The following is a 21,721-nucleotide window of genomic DNA, read 5'->3' on the forward strand; positions in this document are numbered from 1 at the left end:
AAACAAAGAACCAATAGGGAATATATATTGAGGTTAACTTCCGTGCTCTTTGGTACATGCAGCAGACTTCTACAACAAAGATAAGAAGGCACTAATCGAAATGTTTGTAGATGTCATACTCAACTTGATAGGGTGGAATGCTTCCCTTTAGTATAGCATGCATGCAGTGACCCATAATATTAATTTAACTTTGCATACCCAAATGCATTTACTCATTTGATATCGATGAGGTTTTCAGTAGAGGCAAAAGAGCATAATATAAGAAGCAATGCACAGGCAATGCAGGGGGCCTGCCGCCTGCATCCTGTGCTTCTTATTAATGTGTCCCTAAAGCTGTCTGGACAAGATGATCGATTTGCTCTTATCTGGTATATATGCGCATGTCCCCAATGTTCAACTACTTCTGTATGCCTTTTCATTTCGACAAATTAATTTGGGAAAGCTCATAGGGTTAAGGTACAATATTGTTACATATAATTGGTCTCACACAATCATAGAAAAGAACAAAAAATATCGGTGACATGAGAGAATATATATAACAAAATAGATCTTAGCTAGCTAGCTTGCATGGTTGATATTTTGTAAAATAACTTGCTCATTTATTGCACTGAATTGTCACAATGCATAAGGACTAAGCAGTGCAGATGTAGCCTTGTCATTTGCTTCATGCATACATGCATGTGTGCATGCAACTAATTTCCTTGAGTCAAATCATATGTTTAGACTTAGAACAATTTATTACGTTTTAGATACCCTGCACTTTCCTCACTCTCTCCTTCCAAATGGACTGACCGACGATTCGTGCATGATCCTAATAATATTACTAACATGATTCCGTATACGCTTGCAACAATATCTAATTCTTGATGAACATTATCTGGGAAAAACTTTACTTCAATAAAAAAAAAGTTAACTAACCTTGTCCCTAACTTCCTTAACATGCATGCTAATAAACCTTATCACTACTTATTTTTCTTCGCATACTTTTTCTTTCTTCCATTAAAAAGGGCTCGTCGAGACCATATGTTAGTTGTCCCCAAAATCTTTTATTATATATATCTCATGGAATTGACTTGTTGATAGGATGACATGCATTATACACACGCAATATTAGAAAAGATGAAGCTATTGAACAATATTAACAATAATTGCTCATGTGGGTCATCATTCGTTATTGTTTGATGTAAGTTTAACACTGTAACTTATACAAATATTTATTCATCTATTGACCAACAATAGTTGTTAATTTCCTTCTAATTGAAACAAGAACATAATGACTCATGGTCATCAAGACCCTACATTGTGATTAAATGGAGAGCTTAGAATTTTCTTAAAGTGCACTTGAAGGTCACTAAAACTTGAGTGCTGAAAATTATTGTCCACTAGCGTGTGGCAATTGGTTTTTTATTATTATTTTAATATTATTTATTTAAAATATTGTTTTTTTTATAAAATAATAAACTTACTAACCACCTTACATGTTTTTTGAATTTCATTTATCAAATTTTTAATGCGAGAAAGACATTTTGAGTATTATGGAATCTTCACTATTTTGACATTCTCCCCTTTATATGTATATGGATAAAGTAACGGGTTTTTTCTTCCTTGAAAATTAAAATATATGCATACACGTTTTCTGTTCGAAATTTACAAGTCAGACTTCGAGCTATTGATCATTTTTTACCTAAAACCCGAAAAAAGTGAAAGAAGGATTAATTATTACAAAATCTTTCCAAGCTCCCCCAAGAGATCTCCACATGTGAGTGTCCAATATGAGGGTGATGGTAAAAAATATGTTTTCATTATTAGAATTGTAAATTGATATTTATTTTATCCGTAATCGATAAAACAAATTATGTTAAAGGATGAGTCATGACTCATTTTCTTTTCTAACCAATCAAATTATTAGATTTTGTAAACATCCCATGCTTATCATTTCTTTATATGGTTATGGTCAAGAAGACAAATCAAGATCTTATTCTAATTGCGATTAAAGTAAAGAATCTGATCATAATTGCTGTTCATTGGCCACTCACATCAAAACTTGGATAGCAAAAAAGGAAAAAAGAAAGATTATGGGGAAAAGGCATAAGAACAATGGTATACGTGGCAATGTGTGGATTAACGTCAAAGTTGTTATCAATTATCCGCCATTCCTTCATGGCAATGTGGAAAGGATACGTCTTAAAGAGGGCCTCCAAACAAAGCACCGCAACACCTGGCACTTAAAGAGCTCCCAAGATAAGACTTCTAAAGTGCGTTCGAATCAAATTTACTGTAGTATATGCAACTGCAGTATATAGTAAAGGGTAAAAAGCATACAAAAAAGGGCTTCCCCTTCTCTTTTTCTCGTGACAAAAGAATAATGTGTGCATCGACATTGTATGCTTTAACCTAGCATACGGCCATTTTTAGTTGAATTCTATTGTTTATTAGCCCAAAACGACATTTAAGTATGAGAATATTTGTGATATTTCGTGATTTTTGTGTGTTACTTTCTATAAATAGATTTTTCTACGGTTTTAGGGTTGTAACCTTTATATTATTCGATCAAGCTTAGCTTTGAGTAGTACTCAATCTGCATGGTGGATTACATGCATATTATTAGGGAATTCTTGTTTATGGTACTTTGTTCGAATACATGTTCTCTTTTAAAACATCAAAAAACTATCTGTTGTAAATAGTTTTATTAGAGGTGTATTTTTTTCTTCCAATATTAGGCGTGTATTTTGGGAGGACCAGATTGGAAACAACTTTTCCAATTTTTGTTTTAAAATTTTGAAATTGGATCAAATCAGATCACAACTTTCAAATTTGGTTCAGAAATTTCAAAATTTGACTAATTTAGAAAATATCATAATATAATTCGAAAAATTATATATTTTATAAGTTTTTGAATACACTCCAACTTTTTCATTTATGCAATTTATTTTTCTTTCTTAATATTTGGTATATGTATATGCAAATATTTGATTTATTTTTTGTTATACTAGTATGCTTATCCTTTTTAAGGACCAGATTACAAGTAACGCTCGGCCAGTATAGTACAAGTTCTCTCTCAATTCGTCCGACCCTCTCTAAGGAGTACTCATCCTCCTTGCATGGGCTTTCTTTGAGTCTTCAGCCTCCTTGGGCTCAAGTCTATCACTTCCTTTGCATATTTAATGGGTCGAATGTATAGATTAGAGCTGCTAGATGTTCCTCTATTCTTTGGCCGACATGTGACAACGAGATGACATAGTCAATCGCCTTGCTTGGCCTTGGAGTTGGTGGGGACTCGTACTTGAGCGCCTACCTGTCAGCCTTTATTTTTGGCAGCTCAGAGTTGACATTTGAGTAGGCACGCTCTTTCTGCTCCTAGGACGTCGTGCCTTAGAGCTGTCAATGACCACCTTGCCATCTAGTGCTTAGAAATCACCTTACGAGGAAGTGCTCGGGTTGATTACTGATTAGATGCCTGAAGTCCATGGGCTCTTTAAAGCATTCGACTTCATCTTTCCACGCTCATTGAACCTTTTCCTTTGGACATGTGTTCCTTTGGGTCTGTTGGGGTTGGAAAGGACACTGCGTTAACAAAATTTATAAAATAAAATAAATACAAAATGTATCCAAAACAAACAATAAAATATAAAAAATTGTTACAAAATATATAATTTTGAGTAAATAACTAAAAAAAATAAGAATGTTTCAAAAGTTTTATATCGAAATAAGTTTAGAACACTTAAAATAAATTCAGATCGAAATTTCAGAATTCTCAAATCTCTATATGCATTCCAATTTCCGTTTTATTTTTTCGAAAGTATTCGAATTTAAAATTTTTAGTTCGAAATTGGAAATTTTATAGTCCGAATCTTGGAAACACCATTCAAACTTGCACGCTTAAGTTTTATTAACGCAAAAGCTAGTTTAATTCCACTCAGTATATTTCAATGTGAGAAGAGGCTTGTACAGGTTTTTTAATTAGGGCTTGTCGCATTATGTATATCAAGGCCTTAATTCGTGGCAAATATAATAGAACTTTAACACAATTGTGTACCCGAATCTTCTCTTGAAAAGCAAAAGATCTTAACAGATTATCATTTCAATTTTCCGACGGATATCTACATTATATTATCGGTCGAATAATACAATCGACATGTAACAAGTAATAAAATTAGTGAGGTATATAGTAATTAGCATAAGAGAGCGGTTATTCCAACCACAATGTCTTATCTTCCTACCCACTTTTTTATGAAATTTTTAATTACAAATTTGTCAATTTGTAAAATGACTAATAAGGACCTTAGTTACCCCTTTTGCATTACTTTTTTTTATAAAAAATAAAAAAGAAAAGTTTGGGCGTGATAACTCTCGCATTATGTTTAGATGATTTGTGTCCCTTAAACCCTAACTCATCATTCCCATCTCCTTTTCATTTAGAGAAAGCAAAAAGAATGAACTTAGAAGATGATGTTTCTATGAAAGAAGTAGATGATTATGTTTCCGTCGAAGAGGTAAAAGATAATTTCATGTGGATCATCTTGATTTGTCGATATCGTATAATAGAAGCATAGCTCTGTGACTTTTTATCTCTAATTATATATATATTAAGGGTTATTTTAGGAATAATATTGGGTGAGAAAATAACATTTAAATTTTTTTAACTTTTTATAGTAGATGCAAATATAATGTGGATGAAAAAAAATAAGATAACGGAGTGGGTTTAACAGCTCTCTTAGCATAATGACCACCAACCAAATTGCTACATGGTGATTCCAATTCCAACAAAAATATAGAAAAGCATGGCAGCCTTTCAATGCCGGTGACACCACCTAGAGACGAAGCCTTTTATATAGTAAAGACGACACGATCTGAGCCACTATCTTGTATTAATGAATAGGCATTTGACACCAATAAAGGGCACGAGGAACCCAACATTTCCTTTCTTTCTTTCGTAAGGCACACCACAAAAGAAGATACCCTACAAAGAAAATAAAGCCAATATAATTAAAAAGAAATATATAGGGTTGGTTACTTGAATTTCTATGCATTCAACGCATAAGTGGAAGATGATGATGTATTAGCAGCTTCATTAATCTTAATTAATTGATCGAATAAACACACAGTCTCGCAGTATTGATGATATGCATTAGCCTTTGGGTGTCAAATCTTTGGTGCCATAATGTTAAACATATCACACTGAAAAATTGATGAAGTTAAATCCTCCTTTTAGTACTAATTCTAACAAGGTTTTTTTTCACGAAATTTACATTTAGTTTGCATAGGTGATTAAGTTGAAAATAATAAAAGTGAACGGTCAGACTGTCTCATCATAAACTTTGACACATAATATCAAGCATACTTGTTCGGTGGCCATGGCCTACAATTAAATATCTTGAACAAGAAAGAATCATCAAGGGAACATCTTCGACCAATCTAATAATATAGGACGAACGAAATAAAGATTATGGACCACAGCAGTTTTTGCATTCGAAAATATCAAATAAGCTAGCTAGCTAGCAGCATAGAAATAAAGGGCAATGCATACTTTCTCTGTCTGGTGGTTCTAATTTTGGAAAAGGAATCGGAGCGTGATGCTTCTTGAATTATATCTCTCACCCTTTATTGTATATAATCTCAGCCTCAAGCACAAAGTAGTCTAATGGCCAAACCAAAAGCAGAAACTGGACAGAAAATTTTAAGTTACGATACATCCAACATTTCCGTTGACATCAAATTCAAATCATATCTAGTGTATAAGAAAAAAAATGGGAATGTGAATTTATAAGTAGGACCTGTTTTTGGTCCCTTTCGAAATAAACATAGATTTATACGTTAAGTATAATATATATACCCTTTGATTATTAGCTTTGCCAAAGCTTATGGAATATTAAAATACAGTAATAGTAATACATACAACATATAAGCGAAGTGATTTTCTCATACATTTTTTAGCATCTCATCGCACACTTCTCTTTATTTTTAATCATCAAAATGAATAAGTTAAACGAAACCAACATACATGATTAAATATAAGTGTGAAAAGTTAAAATAGGTGTGTACGCTATCATTTCCTATAAAATTCCGATCATTCACAAATAGTGATAAGAGGTTAACTAATTAAGGCATGAACAATAAAAATCTATGTATTTTTATACAAACGGTATTCTATACTTAATTTATATTTGCAGTATAAGTTGAAATGTCAAAACACAAGAATATAACAAATGCCTTGCAAACACGTACCGCACCTAAGCCAATTAGTAGGAAAGAAACACTAATTTATTAATTGGAATGCATTACCCCTGGCCTATATGCTCAGTCCAACTCGGTTGGGGTCTCTTTCTGGTAGAAATCGATCTAACAAACAGTACTACTCATTTTTATTATTTTTTTTTAATTTAATTTTTGTAGTAGTGATCAGCTGCTTGCTTAAATCTCGTGCCTTCGATCACTTTATAAGAATCACCACATGTCTTGTTCTCTTGCATGTGATCCTCCTTCCTTCCCCTATTAATTCCTCTCTTCCCCGCCAAACCTCTTCTCTCCTTTCCTCTGAGTCCCTCCATTACCTTCATCCACCACTCTCTGTCTCTGTCTCTCTCTCCCTCTCTCTCCCGCTCTCTCCCTCTCGCTGGTCGACCTGCAGACACCCGTTTGCCTAATATTGACTCTCTATTTGTATTTGATCATCATAGTGCAACATTTTCTGCAATTATGATACCTCTTGAGCAGGAAAACAGCATGTCAAACACTCCACCTAACATTCTACTATCTAATCTGAACCGGCCTGATCAGAACTGTTCGGTTCATGCCGAACCCTCCGCTTCGTCGAGGACTAATGTGAGCCCATGTTTGGGTGACGACATGGCGGACCAGCCCCGACCAACCTCGGCCAGAGCTTCAATTTTGCACCAGTCGTTGCACCCTGTAACACTTAAGGTAAGACTTAAGGGCCAATTAATGATAATTCGCATTTAATATTTTATGAGTAACTTTTTAATTAGATAATTTGACATGTTATGTGGGTAAGTATGTAATAACTAAATTGTTTAAGAAAAAAAATAGTGGTACTATTATAGTAGTTATTAAGCTAACATTTGTGTAATATATGTATTTAATTTGACATTTCCCTGCAGTTTGAAGATGTTGGATACAGCATTAAGCTGCAAGCAACAAACGGAGGTTGTGTTGCTTCACATAAGCCAAAACCAACACGCACTGTACTCAATGGAGTGAGTGGAATCGTTCTACCGGGTGAGCTACTCGCAATGTTGGGGCCATCCGGGAGCGGTAAGACCACTCTCTTGACCGCCCTGGGCGGCCGCTTGCCAGGTAAAATCTCTGGCAAGATAACATACAATGGCCAGAACTTCTCAAGCTCCATGAAGCACAACATCGGCTTCGTTTCGCAAGATGACGTCTTGTATCCTCACCTTAGTGTTCTGGAGACCCTAACCTACACTGCCTTGCTAAGGCTGCCCAAGCAGCTTACAAAAGAAGAGAAAATAGAGCAAGTCGAAACGGTGATAATGGAGCTCGGGTTGAATCGGTGTAGTGATACTGTAGTTGGTGGGCCTCTACTACGAGGCATTTCGGGTGGTGAGCGAAAACGGGTCAGTATTGGGCAAGAGATGCTTGTCAACCCGAGTCTTTTGCTTTTGGACGAGCCCACTTCTGGGCTCGACTCAACCACAGCCCAACGTATCATCGTGACGTTGCAGCGACTGGCCCGTGGTGGTCGGACGGTGATCACCACCATCCATCAGCCGTCAAGCAGGCTATATAGGATGTTTGATAAAGTAATGGTGTTGTCGGACGGGTACCCAATTTATAGCGGGCATGCTGATCGGGTCATGGAGTATTTCGGGTCCATTGGATATGAGGTCGGGTTCAATTTCATCAACCCGGCTGATGTCTTGCTTGATCTTGCTAACGGTATGAAATATCTTCTCTCATTATTAGCGTAGCCTTTTTTTTTTAAGTTTCTAGCACTAATTATCAAAATGTGGTAACTATGCATTTTTTTATATATAAAAACATTAGAGATTCTGACATACTACGTCATCAAAATCACATTTTACTTTAAAAAAAGAAGATTGGATTGACAATCTTTAATTAACATATCGACATCTCAAACACGGATAAGAAAACATTACTCACCTTTAAAAAGATTCCTAGATTATTACCTAAAGATATATTTCATATACGCAAGTCTTAATTAGTACATGTCAACCCCAGGGCTTACCCACAAGTCACAAACTGGACATATGATTAATGTAAGTATGAGGAACTTTTAACACTTAATCATTCAGGTACGAGTCCATTTTTTTCACAACAATATTAGTGCGTGTGAGTGAGTGAGTGGTCCACAAAGAAAATGGTTTCATCGCACCGACGGCTCCGTGAATACAATAGAGGGCAAAGGCAGACCACGGCTCTTAATCTTAGTCGATCAAAGCACAAAAATATTGAAAGGAACCTTTCAGCACTCTCTTAGCCAAGGAGGATTCACATGGACATGTGGACTTGTTGCCAACCCTAAAGCCTAATCCCAAATTAGGGTTTTTTACTTTTTATCCAACAAACACCTAAATTAAGGACTTTCTTAAGTACTCTGGACATTTTAACTGTCAAAACTTTGTTTAAAAATATAAAAATTTGGAGTACCGGGTACTCAAAGCACCAAAAACTTTTGCCAGAGTCAATGTTACAACTACAACACCTATATGCATGTACAAACTTGTGCAGTCTGATTTGACCCCTCATCCGAAAATATCTGTTTTGCAATTTGCATCATTTTCATTCATCCGACAATTTTGATAAAGGAACTTTAGATATCGTTTGGTATGCAGATAGAATATGATGGAACAGAATGAGACGGGACAGGATAGGATGGAAAGGAGAGAGAGCAAAGATGCCATCGGATGGAAACAAGGAGAAAGAAGAAGGAGACGGAGAGGTTATAATTGTGTGTTCCACGGATGTGGAACGAGTCGTTTCAGGGGGTGAGACGGAACGAAAATTCATCTAAAACTCGTCCCGTGGAACAGCGCGTTCCACCTGTTTTAGGCGCAACAAATGTAGGACGGAATGTCTCATTCCACTCATTTTAGTCCTGTCCCACGTACCAAATTGTATCTTAATGAAAAGTTTATGGTACTGTTCATTTTAACAAAAAATCATATTTTTACACTAAAAAATCAATTTTAGTACTATTCACTATACTCTTTATTTTATACTTATCGTTAAAACTCAAAATTTTGAAGTCATTTTCATTAATTTTCTTTTTTTTAATCATCTGAAATCGATGTGACGGTGAACTCCTAAGTATCTAGTTGTGGACAGAGGAATTTACAAGCAACTAGGATGTCAAAGGTAGTGTCATTCCAAACCAGCGATGTCATATGATTAAAACATATAATACATTATTAACTTGAGATACAATTACATCGGGGTCCCAATTGCATGTGAGTTTGATGAGATCAAAACAAAAACAAAATGAAGAACTTTATATCACCATTCACCATTAAGAAATATAAATATAGTGGGTCAGACATTGTTTTCTTTCTTTGAGATTTAATCCTTTTTCTGTGATGATTGGTTTAATAAAAATCTCTTAAATATTTTTTGACAAGCAGGTATAGCACCTGATGCAAAACAGGATGAGGAAGTAGAGTATAATGGCAGATTAGACCACCAAGAAGATCAAAACACAACCAAGCAGTTCTTAATATCTTCCTATAAAAAGTATCTATACCCTGCATTGAAGATAGAGATTCAGCAAACTCATAAAGACACGGTTGTTTCTTCTTCAAGAACACCATCATCCAGAGGTAACCTCCAATCAATAAGTCTCTATTTTTCAACTAGATTTTCCGCTGGAATATTCATTTGTGCATGTATACGGTAAGTAGGTAGTGGAAATTACAAATGGACAACCAGCTGGTGGGAGCAATTTAGCGTTTTGCTGGAAAGGGGTTTAAAAGAGAGGAAGCATGAATCTTTCTCTCGCTTAAGGATTTTCCAAGTCATGTCAGTTTCAATTATTTCCGGCCTTTTGTGGTGGCACTCCAACATTTCGCATATACAAGATCAGGTACTCCAATTTCCTCTCATCTCTCCTCGTCTGTTAAAGATTTCTTTTTCAGTAACTAGTTTTTGTTTTTCTTTAAAATGAAAACTGACTTAAAAAACCAGGCTAGATTTGGACTTATAATAAGAAGCAATACTAATAAGGTAGCTTGAACAGGTGGGACTTCTTTTCTTCTTCTCCATATTTTGGGGCTTCTTCCCTCTATCCAATGCCATATTTTCATTCCCTATGGAAAGACCAATGCTGATAAAAGAACGTTCCTCGGGCATGTACCGTCTCTCATCCTATTTTTTTGCGCGAACGGTTGGTGATTTGCCAATGGAGCTTGTTCTCCCAACAGTCTTCGTAACAATATGCTATTGGATGAGTGGTCTCAAGCCTTCAATAGTCACATTTGCACTAACCCTTTTCATTGTTCTTTACAATGTGCTAGTCGCCCAAGGCATAGGGCTAGCACTAGGGGCCATTCTAATGGATGTGAAACAAGGCACAACTCTGGCTTCTGTGACAACGCTGGTGTTTTTACTTGTAGGCGGATATTACATTCAGCACATGCCGCCTTTCATAGCTTGGTTGAAGTACATTTCGTACAGCCATTACTGCTACAAGCTTCTTGTGGGAGTGCAATACTCGGTGCATGAGGTTTATGAGTGTGGGATGGGGGTGCATTGTAGGGTGCTGGACTTTCCTGGTATTAAGTGTGTAGGTCTTGATGATATGTGGATAGATGTAGCTGCATTGGCTGTGATGCTGGTGGGATATAGGGTTTTGGCTTATGTGGCATTGAGGATGGGGCAACCTCACTGAGTTCTTGAATCTTGATGATGATAGATCAGAAACTGACATGCAGCATATTATTGCAGCAAGAGAACTTGATGACATACGTTCGGATATCCAGTTTTATCGAGTAATCGAAGGTTTTGAACTGATATTGTGAACCAAGATTTCATGCATTCTGGCTGGAGAAATTGTAATGAATTGTATTCCGTTACAAGGAAATGGATATGATGGTAATGATAAATAGTTAGATTTGTTGAAAAAAATTCAATTTGCTGATGACATGCCTTATTCCATTATCCGAACAAAGAAAAAATATATAAAATAAAAAACCTTAATAACAAAAAGGTTGTTTACATAATATTTCGGTTCCTTTCAAAATATTTCGGCAGGTATTGACGGAACTAATTTAATTGAAACGAGCTCGACATAATCGACCCAAAGCAGTAAATTCATACCCAACCCAATCTCAAAACCCATTAAATAAACAGGGAGAATTTTAATCTGTAAATTTTCCAGTCAAAACTATCAGTCTCTTCTTCCTAAACTCCCATGTCCTTCCCCTTAATGTGTTTGCCAAAGTTCTAACTTATGATCCTAATCCATGCTTAAAAATGCGAAAGGGTGAAAATGTGAATATATTAGACGATTTACTAGCAAAGATTCTTCAAGTGAAGCTGGTGAAAGAACACAAAATGAAGGGATCAAAATAAAAACTTCCTCAACCCCACACCGAAACCTAAGGGAGTTGATTTCAAGTTCTTGATCGAATTGTATTTAGCTTCGTACAAATGTACGTAGCCAGGTCTTCCGTATCCGGAGCTCAGTTTCTTGAACTTGAAGGCTATATACCAGTTTTTCTGGGGGATGCTACATGAGTTTACTTGAACCACTTGGACTTGTTTAGGTGAGGTAACCAAACCGTCATGTTTTAGCAATTGATCAAAGTTCAGAAGTTGTTACTGTTGGAAAATTATTTCATTTTATTATTATTGTTATTTTATTGGTTTTCTTGTGGGCCAAAGATAATGATTCTTTGCCCGTCAAGTTTATGAGTTATCTGCCGTTAATAATTAGGGTGTTCTTTAGTTTTTCTCTATGAATAGGATGCTCTGTAAATCGTAAAATAACAAGTTTGTCAAGATGTAATCGCTTCGAGTTATATAGTCGCCTCGGCAACGTTTCCCTATTTTTTTATTCATAAAATATTCTTATCGTTTTATATTGTTTGTGATTTTCAAGTGCTACATAAAGCAATAAATAGTTCTGCAGTGCTGCAATATGGTGTGTTTGCACCATACTTAGGGCCTCCATATTTAGATTTCGTATAAATACTCGGAGGACTCAAATGTAATTATGTAATAAAAGAATGGGCAAATATGTAATAAGTGAGGAGCCCTTATTCTATAAAAGGACTCATCACCCTCCTCATTAGGAGAGGCCAATTTCTTAGGCCTGAGATCCCCTCTCATATTCAGAGCAAAGCTCTCTCCCTCACAATCCTCTCAGAGAAATACAATAATCAGTGTGGATGTAGCCCAAACATTGGGGTGAACCACGATACATCTTGTTTATTTACTTTCTTGCAGATTCACGGTCGGATTTACGTTGTTCCAAGACCCCTCCAGTTTTGTGCATCAACATTTGGCGCCGTCTGTGGGAATTGACACAAAAAACTATGTCTGTTCTCTTTCATTTTCTCACATCCGCCGTGAATTTGCAAAAAAAAACCAAATTCCATAAATCCCAGAAAAACCCAAATCCCAGTTTTCAAATCCCATTGCAAAGTTCCCATATTTTCAGTTTTCCGAGTAGTTTTCAAGAACAGTTTTTTAGTACAATCAAAACCCATTTCAGAAACCCATGGACACCAAAATCGGTTCCATCGACGTCTACAAGCCTACATGCACTGACGTCAGCAACCTACCGAACGACGCCGCTCTCCTGTTCGTTTTCTGCAGCTCGTAGTCGCTGTCTATTTCAGATTGTGCCAGTAAAACTCTCTTGACAAGAGCTTCCATTGCATCTATAACCATCTGAACAGATTTAAAAAGTTCACCAATATAAGCCGCATCTTGTTCATCCAGAGGATCATGTGGACTCCTGCACTCGACCGCCGGCCACATCGCTTTTTCACCAGAATCTCAACAAGCCACCGTCCTCCCTTTCTCTCTCTCCGGCCATAGACTCGAGAAAGCAACCTCTGAAGAAGCAGAAGCTGCACGAATCCCAACCAGAACTGCCTTCATCGCCGTCATTATTACAACCACCGCCACCACTGCAAACCCTAGCTCCGCAATCTCTGTCTCAAAAGGAGATAGAGTCGCTAAAGAACGATTCGGGAAGCTGAACACGGTTGTGATGAACGCGGTCGTTGAGGCTTGTGTACATTTCGGCGATATTGACTCTGCACTCATGTTGTTCGACGAAATGGCTGAGCCAGGAAACTGTGGCGTTGATACTATCACATATGGAACCATTTTAAAGGGTTTGGGCGTGGCACGGAGAATTGATGACGCATTTTATGTACTTGAATCTGTGGAGCGAGGCACTGCAGTGGGAAGTCCGAAATTGTCAGCACCTCTTGTTCTTGGTCTGCTCAATGCTCTAGTTGAAGCAAGAGATTTACGCCACTCTAATGGGCTTCTTCATCATTATGGTTTTCTCCTTCGCAAAGGTGGTAGTCTTACAGTCAGAGTCTATAACTTACTAATGAAGGTTCTGCTCTCACGTCGGAGCTCGAGCAAGCTTATCTCTCTTTCATCGTTGCTTCCAGAGGTTGTACGAGTGTACAACGCATTGTTGTTGATCTCATTCCTCGGTATGCTTCAAAATGTCCAACTGCCCTTGAAGCAGCAGGGAAAATTGTTATAAATATGTATAATTGGAGCAGGGCAGTAATAAAGAGAGGAGAGGATGCTGATGATGTTGCATTTCAGACTAGTAAATCTTGTGTTCTTGGTCTAGTTGATATTTGCTGCACTGCATCTTCAGTGGCGCCAACATCATCCGTCATTCAGGGGATTTGCTCTGCAGTTTTCCCAGCTACAATTTATCTAGCCTCAGGTTCCATGCATGTCTGGATTTCCTGCGGGAGGCAAGCACCAACCAATGATCAAACTTCAAGGGGTGCAGTCATGTGTTCACATGTCGAAAAGGCAGAAAGTGAAAAGGAAAAAGAAAAAGAAAGGCTGCGGATGAGTATGTCTGCAGGTGAAAAGAAAAAGCATGCATTTATCCCCCAGATTCCACCACAAAAGCACATGGGTAAATGATGGGTACCTCAGATTCAAAAGACTCTCTTGACTGAAGACTTGGGGGACTACTGTTTGTACCATACTTAGGGCCTCCATATTTAGATCTCATATAAATACTCGGGGGACTCAAATGTAATTATGTAATAAAGGAAGGGGCAAATATGTAATAAGCGATGAGCCCTTATTCTATAAAAGGACTCTTCACCCTCCTCATTAGGAAATGCCAATTTCTTAGGCCTGAGATCCCCTCTCATATTCAGAACAAATCTCTCTCCTTCACAATCCTCTCAGAGAAATACAATAATCAGTGTGGACGTAACCCAGACATTGGGGTGAACCACGATACATCTTGTGTTATTTACTTTCTTGCAGATTCACGGTCGGATTTACGTTGTTCCAAGACCCCTCCGATTTTGTGCATCAACATGGTGCATTTCATGAGCTTGGCTGACTTTTTACTTGCTTTATGCAGTAAAAAGTTCTGCAATGCTTCATATTTGAAAATGTACGCGCCTAAACTTCAGACAATTATTGAATTGCAAATTTACCAAAATTTCAAACGAGACTCATCCATGTTAGTCGACATGCACGGATTTATTAAGGATGAAAGTGTAAATATCTCCTCATTAGATAAAACTTAGAGACTAAGTAATTGTTACAGGTTTGTTAGGACAGTTAGTCATTGTTGGACTTAGTTAGGACATTTTGTTATACTTGGTTTACATGTATATATACTCAAATGTAATCTTATTGTTTTTTGATGAAATGAAAAATACATTTCTAATATGGTATCACCGCCTTTTTTGGTCTAACGACCGCCTTTCTTTCTCGATCTCAACGTTTTCGTTTCCTGCTCTGATCTTCTTCTCCGATTTGCCTCATCTTTGCTTGCTGCCTTCAAACCCTAGCCATGGCGATTGGTGCGACTGGTGCATCTCCATTATCTGATGCAGATTCTCATGTTCATCTCTCTCATTCGGAGATTCCAAGCCTTAATTCCTCTGCAATTACCTCAATCACAATTCAGAATATTGGATCTTTAGTTCCGATTAAGCTCACTACTACGAATTATCTGACTTGGAGTGCTCTTTTCGCTCCGATCTTCTGTCGATATAATCTCCCTGGTTTGATCGATGGATCCATGGCGGCACCGCCTAAATTTCTTTTTGATGCCTTAGGAAATCGTACTACAACCTTGAAACCAGAATTTGTGACTTGGTTTGAGAATGATCAGAACATTCTCATCTGGTTAAATTCAACGCTCTCGGAGTCTCTTATTCCCTACACTATTGGCGTTACATCTGCTCGTGAGCTTTGGGTTAAATTGGAATCACGTCTTGCCACTGCCTTTCAGTCGCATATTCATAAGTTCCATTCTCGCCTTCTCAATCTTTCCAAAGGTGAATCCACTGCTGCTCAATATCTCCAGAAAATTGAAGAAATTGCTGATGCACTTGCCAGTGCTGGAGCACCGGTTGATGATTCTAATCTCATCTCCGTCAGTCTTCATGGCTTGCCTCCTGAATTTGATTCGTTTGTGGATGCGATACAATTCCCGACTTGGATCTACAACGATTGATGAACTTCATGACCTGTTGATAAGCAAAGAGATTCAACTCAATCATCGTAAGAAATTGTCATCTGCGACACCTTTTCAAGCTTTTTCATCGTCTGTTGGTATTCTGCCTACACTGTCACACCCAAACCCTAATTCTCAAGCCTTCACTGCTCAAAATTTCTCAAATTCTACAAACAACAGTCGTGGCATGGATCGAAATTCCAGGAATTATTCTCAAAATCGAGGCAATTTTCGTTCAAACAACAATCACAATTAATGGCAGAATTCATATCACAACAACAATCAGCGGTAACGCTACAATAATAATCGTGGAGGTCGAAACACTTTTCAACTTTTTGGCAAGAAAGTTCATTGTCAAATCTGGAGACAATTTGATCACGAAGCTTGGAATTGTCTTCATTGCATAAATGCAATTTACAGTGCTCCATCATCTCACTCTGCAATGGTGGCCAACACCTCCAATTCTGCTCATACTTGGATTGTAGACTCAGGTGCTACTTATCATATGACCAACTCATCTGGCAATCTTCAGAATTCAGAAGCCTATAGAGGACTTGAACAAGTTCACATTGGCAATGGAAAAGGTTTACCTATCTCTCATTATGGATCTTCTATTTTGCCTACTGCACATTATTATTTTCACTTACATAATGTGCTTCATGTCCCTGCTCTTAAGCAAAATCTACTTTCTGCAAATCAATTTTTGATTGATAACTGGTGCTTAATGCATATTTATCTTTTTCACTTCACTGTGAAGGATTTTTCTTCAGGGATGATGCTTTTTAAAGGTCCTGTCAGATAAGGTTTCTATTCTTTTCATTCCTTTTCATCTCATGTTGTGCATTCTAAAGCTTTGACTGCAACTATTAAAGCTTCCAATAAAGTGTGGCATCAAAGGTTGGGCCACCCCTTTGTGAAGATTTTACATAAATTGGCTGCAATATCATGTATCTTAGTTTCTCATAGTAAAAATAAGTCTTTTTGCTTCGAATGTGCATTAGGCAAGTGTTCTAGACTTCCTTTTGTATCTGTAACTTGCACTACCAGTAAACCTCTAAAGCTTATTCACACTGATGTTTGGGGGCTTGCACCTGTGTCTTCTCTCCATGGCTTTCGATATTATGTACTTTTTGTGGATGATTACACCAAGTATACTTGGTTTTTCCCTTTGAGATACAAATCTGAGGTATTCTCTATATTTGTTAACTTCAAGAATCTTGTTTAAAACTCTCTGTGTACTAAAATCATTGCACTTAGATTTGATTCTGAGGGTGAGTTCTTGAGTAGTTCTTTCTCTCAATTTTTTATTGCCAATGGCATTCAACATCAGCTTAGTTGTCCTCATACATCTAAGCAAAATGGGTGTGCATAACGGAAACATAGGCACTTGGTTGAAACTGCAATGACTTTGTTGGCAGCTTTTCGTGTTCCTCATTTCTATTGGGTTGATGTATTTGAAACTGCAATTTATCTGATCAATCGATTACCTACTGCCTTCAAATTTTCACCTTGGGAGTTATTATTTCAACGGTTGCCAAATTACAGTACTCTTCGAGTTTTTGGTTGTGCTTGCTTCCCTTTGTTACAACCATACTCTCATTCCAAGCTACATCCGAAGAGCAAATTATGTGTTTTCATAGGATATAGCTTGCATCATAAAGGATATAAATGTCTTGACCCTGTGACCAAGAAAGTTTACACATCCCGACATGTTCTTTTTTATGAAACAAGTTTTCCTTTTCATAATTTTTTAGTCCCTGTTTCTTCCACATCTCTCAATTCTCCTCTTCAGCAATTCCCATCATCTCTCACATTTACCACTCCCACTTCCAACCTACAACCTCAACCTCACCTACCATCACCCCCACCTACAACCTTTGCCTTATCTAGTTATCCGCAACCTACTTCCCTCTCCACAGAATTACAGGCTTCATCACCCTCTAATCCAACCTTACCATATCTCTTACCTTCCTCTAATCATCACCCAATGCAGACAAGATCAAAGTCTGGGATATTTAAACCCAAGGCTTTCACAGCCATAAAGCATCCACTTTCACCTTATATTGTTTCATATTATACTCCTAACACCTATCTGCAAGCATCAAAACATCTTCACTGGCGCCAAGCAATGCAGGAGGAATATAATGCTCTTCTCAGTACAGGTACATGGTCTTTAGTTCCCTTTACATCCTCTCATAATATTGTCGGCTACAAGTGGGTATTCCAAATCAAAAGAAAGCCAGATGGGTCTATTGACAGATACAAGGCCTGATTAGTTGCTAAAGGTTTCAATCAACAAAAGGGCTTGGACTATTCTGAGACTTTTAGTCCAGTGGCAAAACCAGTTACCATTCGAATATTTCTCACTCTTACTTGTCAATTTGATTGGTTTCTTAACCAACTTGATGTTAGCAATGCCTTTTTGCATGGTACACTCACATAATATGTGTTTATGCAACAACCTTCTGGTTTTGAGGATTCCACCAAGCCAAATCATGTTTGTCATCTTCACAGGTCTCTCTATGGTTTGAAACAAGCTCCTCGAGCTTGGTATGAAAAATTGAATGGTGCTCTGATTTCTTTGGGGTTTATTCGCTCCCAAAATGACCATTCCCTGTTTATCAAAAGGGATTCGCAGTTGGTATTCATACTGGTTTATGTGGATGAAATTTTAGTCACTAGACCCTTTTCTGTAGAATGTCAAAAGGTGATTACACAATTGAGTAGTTTGTTCCCTGTTAAAGATCTTGGCTCTTTGCATTATTTCCTCGGCATTGAGGTCAAGTGATCATCATCTGGGATCTTTATTAATCAGACCAAATACATTCTTGATCTTTTGCAACAGTCTCACATGGATGGAGCAAAACCATGTTCCACACCTCTCAATATAGAAAAGCTTGATCATGAGTCTCCACTTCTTGACAATGTTACTTAATACAGGTCCTTGGTAGCTGTCTTACAATATCTCACCTGGACTCGACCTGATTTGAGTTTTGCTGTTAATCTTGTTTGTCAGTACATGCATAGTCCCTGAGTCTCTCACTTTCAAGTTGTTAAAAGAATCCTTCGGTACTTAAAAGGCTCTATTGATATGGGTTTATGGTTCTCTAAATGCCCTGTTCCTTTGGCACTTCAAGCATTCTCTGATGCTGATTGGGCAAGATGCTCTTTAGACAGGCGATCCACTGGTGGTTTCTGTGTTTTCCTTGGCAGTTCTATTATTAGTTGGAGTGCTAAAAAGCAACCAACAGTAGCACGATCTTCCACTGAAGCCGAATACAGGTCTCTTGCTAATAATGCCGCAAAGTTGTCATGGATCTCCAAGCTTTTAGTTGATATTGGCTATTTTCCTCCTTGTTCACCTCAGTTGTGGTGTGATAATATCTCTGCCATTTCTCTGGTGAAGAATCCTATTTTTCATGCTCGCACGAAGCATGTTGAAATAGATTATCACTACATAAGGGAGAAAGTGTTAGCCAAGCAACTTGCTATCCAATTTGTGTGTACACAAGATCAAGTTGCAGATATTTTTACCAAGTCTCTGTCCAAGTCCAGATTTACCTTTCCCGACACAAACTCTCTCTTTGGGTTCCTCCGTTTAGTTTGAGGGGGGCTATTAAGGATGAAAGTGTAAATATCTCCTCATTAGATAAAACTTAGAGACTAAGTAATTGTTACAGGTTTGTTAGGACAGTTAGTCATTGTTGGACTTAGTTAGGATAGTTTGTTAGACTTGATTTACATGTATATATACTCAAATGTAATCTTATTGTTTTTTGATGAAATGAAAAATACATTTCTAATAGGATTGATGTCTACATAATTTGAAAATGTACATAATTTCTTTATAGGAAGTGTTTGTACTTCTCTGTAGGTTTAATTAAGCATATCAAAATCAACTATCTACCAATACACGCACTCGAATACGCATCAAATGATGTCAATTTACACATGTCTCGATTAAGCATCCGATTCAGCACCATCTCCCAACAGGCCACCAGTCCATTTTATCCCCCTTTGCTCGTGTAATCACATCTTATTCACCTCATATCTGCTGCAAGTAGGGATTCTAATTCCGTGTCACAATTATGAACTTCGACTATAAAATGGTTGAACCCTAGTAGAGGTAACACTTGAGGCCAGACAACAGGAAGCAAACACTTTAGCGTGTAAGATTAACAAAACCGAAATGGCATCACTCAAGCAAGAGAAACCTACTTCCACTCAACCCACTGCCGGGCAGGCCAAGAAAGAGCCTGCTCCAAAAGCTTGTTGTACCACACCCAAAGCTCCAGCCTCCAAACCCGACCCTAAGAAGGCTGAGACAAAGCCTAGGGAGCTTAAGAAGAGGGTAAGTGCCTAAATACATCGATCCATATATTTTCATATTTATTGGGCACCAAACATGTGCTTATTAACACCTTAAATTTTGTTTTGCGACGGTTTTATCAGACAACAGGAAGCAAGCCTGCAGCCAAGAATTAGATGAAAGAAACGGTGTGAGGCGAGGAGTGCATGAAGATGCTGAATCACTGTGGTCCTCCATATTCTGATAATAATATGTCTCTCCTTTTAGGCTTGGCCTGATAAATAAAAGAGAACTTTATTTTAGAGGAACATTTGCTTGGTATTTGCTTAAACTACATGAAATATTAATTTGCAAACATAAAGCATTCAGAAGGGTGTTCATAAATATGAACCAGAATATGAAGATACTGAGAAAGTTCAAGTGTTAAACCATTTAAAAAATATTTTTAAAAAATGGGCAGATTCTGTATGTTTTCAGTATCCGAAGACCTCCAAAAGGAATCGGCCATTTACTTTCTAATATTAGACAATGTTTTAAGTGAACTGAACAACTTTGATCACAAGGATCACAAGAAATTAAAGATATCAAAATTCAATAGAACTGAAGTTTCTTGGTACAAATTAGGGGTTTGATTTTGTGCTAAAAATTAAAGGATGACTAGTCCAACAGATAAATGCCAGAATTGAACGCATGTTGAAAGTAAAACATAAAATAATATGCTAAAGAGAAATTGATAAAAGGTGAAATAGAAAGCAGATTTATGAGATTACGCGGCACTAAATTTGCGAACTTTGATGCATCGTATGACCGGGAAATATGAGAGACTCTGCAGTGCTGTATAAGCTGTCATGAAAAACATGCACCAAGCTTTTTTCTTCTGTTTTCTAGTTGGCTAAAGATCCTCTGCATATACCGGCCTGTTATTCGATAAAATCAGATATATGCAACCCAATAAGTTACAATGTCAATGCAAAAATCAAAATAGGGAAGAAGAATAACAAGGACCTTCTTCATTCCTAGCCAGTTAAGACAATGAAGAAATACTTAACGATCTCCATTTCTACAACTCATACAAAAGGATCTCCTTTTTCTCATAAAAAATGAAACTAAGAATGTATGGAAATGAGCATTCAACTCAGCCCTTCCCTTAGAGAATGTTGTATATACTGTCACCATACATAAATTAATAATTTAAATCACTCTGTGAGGACCTGTGCATAGCCAATTTGACAAGATAGAGCAGTCAAACCCCTTTGCACCTAAGTTCGAATTCCCATCCACGTCGTTTAGATTAGATTAGAGTATTGCTTGAATAATGTATGTTACACTATCACTCAGCGGGTTTTCAATTTTGCCAATGGATGTGATTTTTGAGCCCCAAAGACTAGTCTTCAACATTTAGTTATGTAAATATTGGGATATTACTTAATTTTACAGAAGTTTCGTTGATCGGATTAGGAGCAATGGATCATAATAGTGTTTCTTGATTAGTGTAATTTCACTACTAAATGCACTTGCTATTACATAATGAAATTCCAGAAGACCCAAAAAGTCCAAGAATCACACAATTATTTATGAAAAGAATCATATAATTAGTTCTTGATCGCATGTTATTCCTGTAAAACGTCATTCACAACCCATTTGGTGAAATTCGATCTCTCATAATTTCAGTATATATCAGTAAGCAAGCAAAAGCATCTGATGCCAACAGCCTTTTAAGTGCA

At 37.2% G+C, this 21,721-nt stretch overlaps 1 protein-coding gene and 1 long non-coding RNA gene across 2 annotated transcripts; both read left to right on the forward strand.

Moving 5' to 3' along the window:
• The first annotated feature begins 6,442 nt into the window (after nucleotides 1-6,442).
• On the forward strand, nucleotides 6,443-11,213 carry LOC126594879 (ABC transporter G family member 21-like). The gene is made up of 5 exons (XM_050261140.1): nucleotides 6,443-6,921; nucleotides 7,119-7,917; nucleotides 9,621-9,815; nucleotides 9,897-10,078; nucleotides 10,232-11,213. The coding sequence occupies exons 1-5, from the start codon at nucleotides 6,697-6,699 to the stop codon at nucleotides 10,880-10,882; spliced, it is 2,052 nt and encodes a 683-aa protein (XP_050117097.1). The 5' UTR covers nucleotides 6,443-6,696; the 3' UTR covers nucleotides 10,883-11,213.
• Nucleotides 11,214-19,753: 8,540 nt separating this feature from the next.
• LOC126594880 (uncharacterized) lies at nucleotides 19,754-20,305 on the forward strand. The gene is made up of 2 exons (XR_007613459.1): nucleotides 19,754-20,039; nucleotides 20,141-20,305. It is a non-coding gene; the product is annotated as an uncharacterized LOC126594880 (long non-coding RNA).
• Nucleotides 20,306-21,721: the final 1,416 nt, after the last annotated feature.

Source organism: Malus sylvestris, chromosome 13, assembly GCF_916048215.2.
Source record: "Malus sylvestris chromosome 13, drMalSylv7.2, whole genome shotgun sequence".
NCBI lineage: Eukaryota > Viridiplantae > Streptophyta > Magnoliopsida > Rosales > Rosaceae > Malus > Malus sylvestris.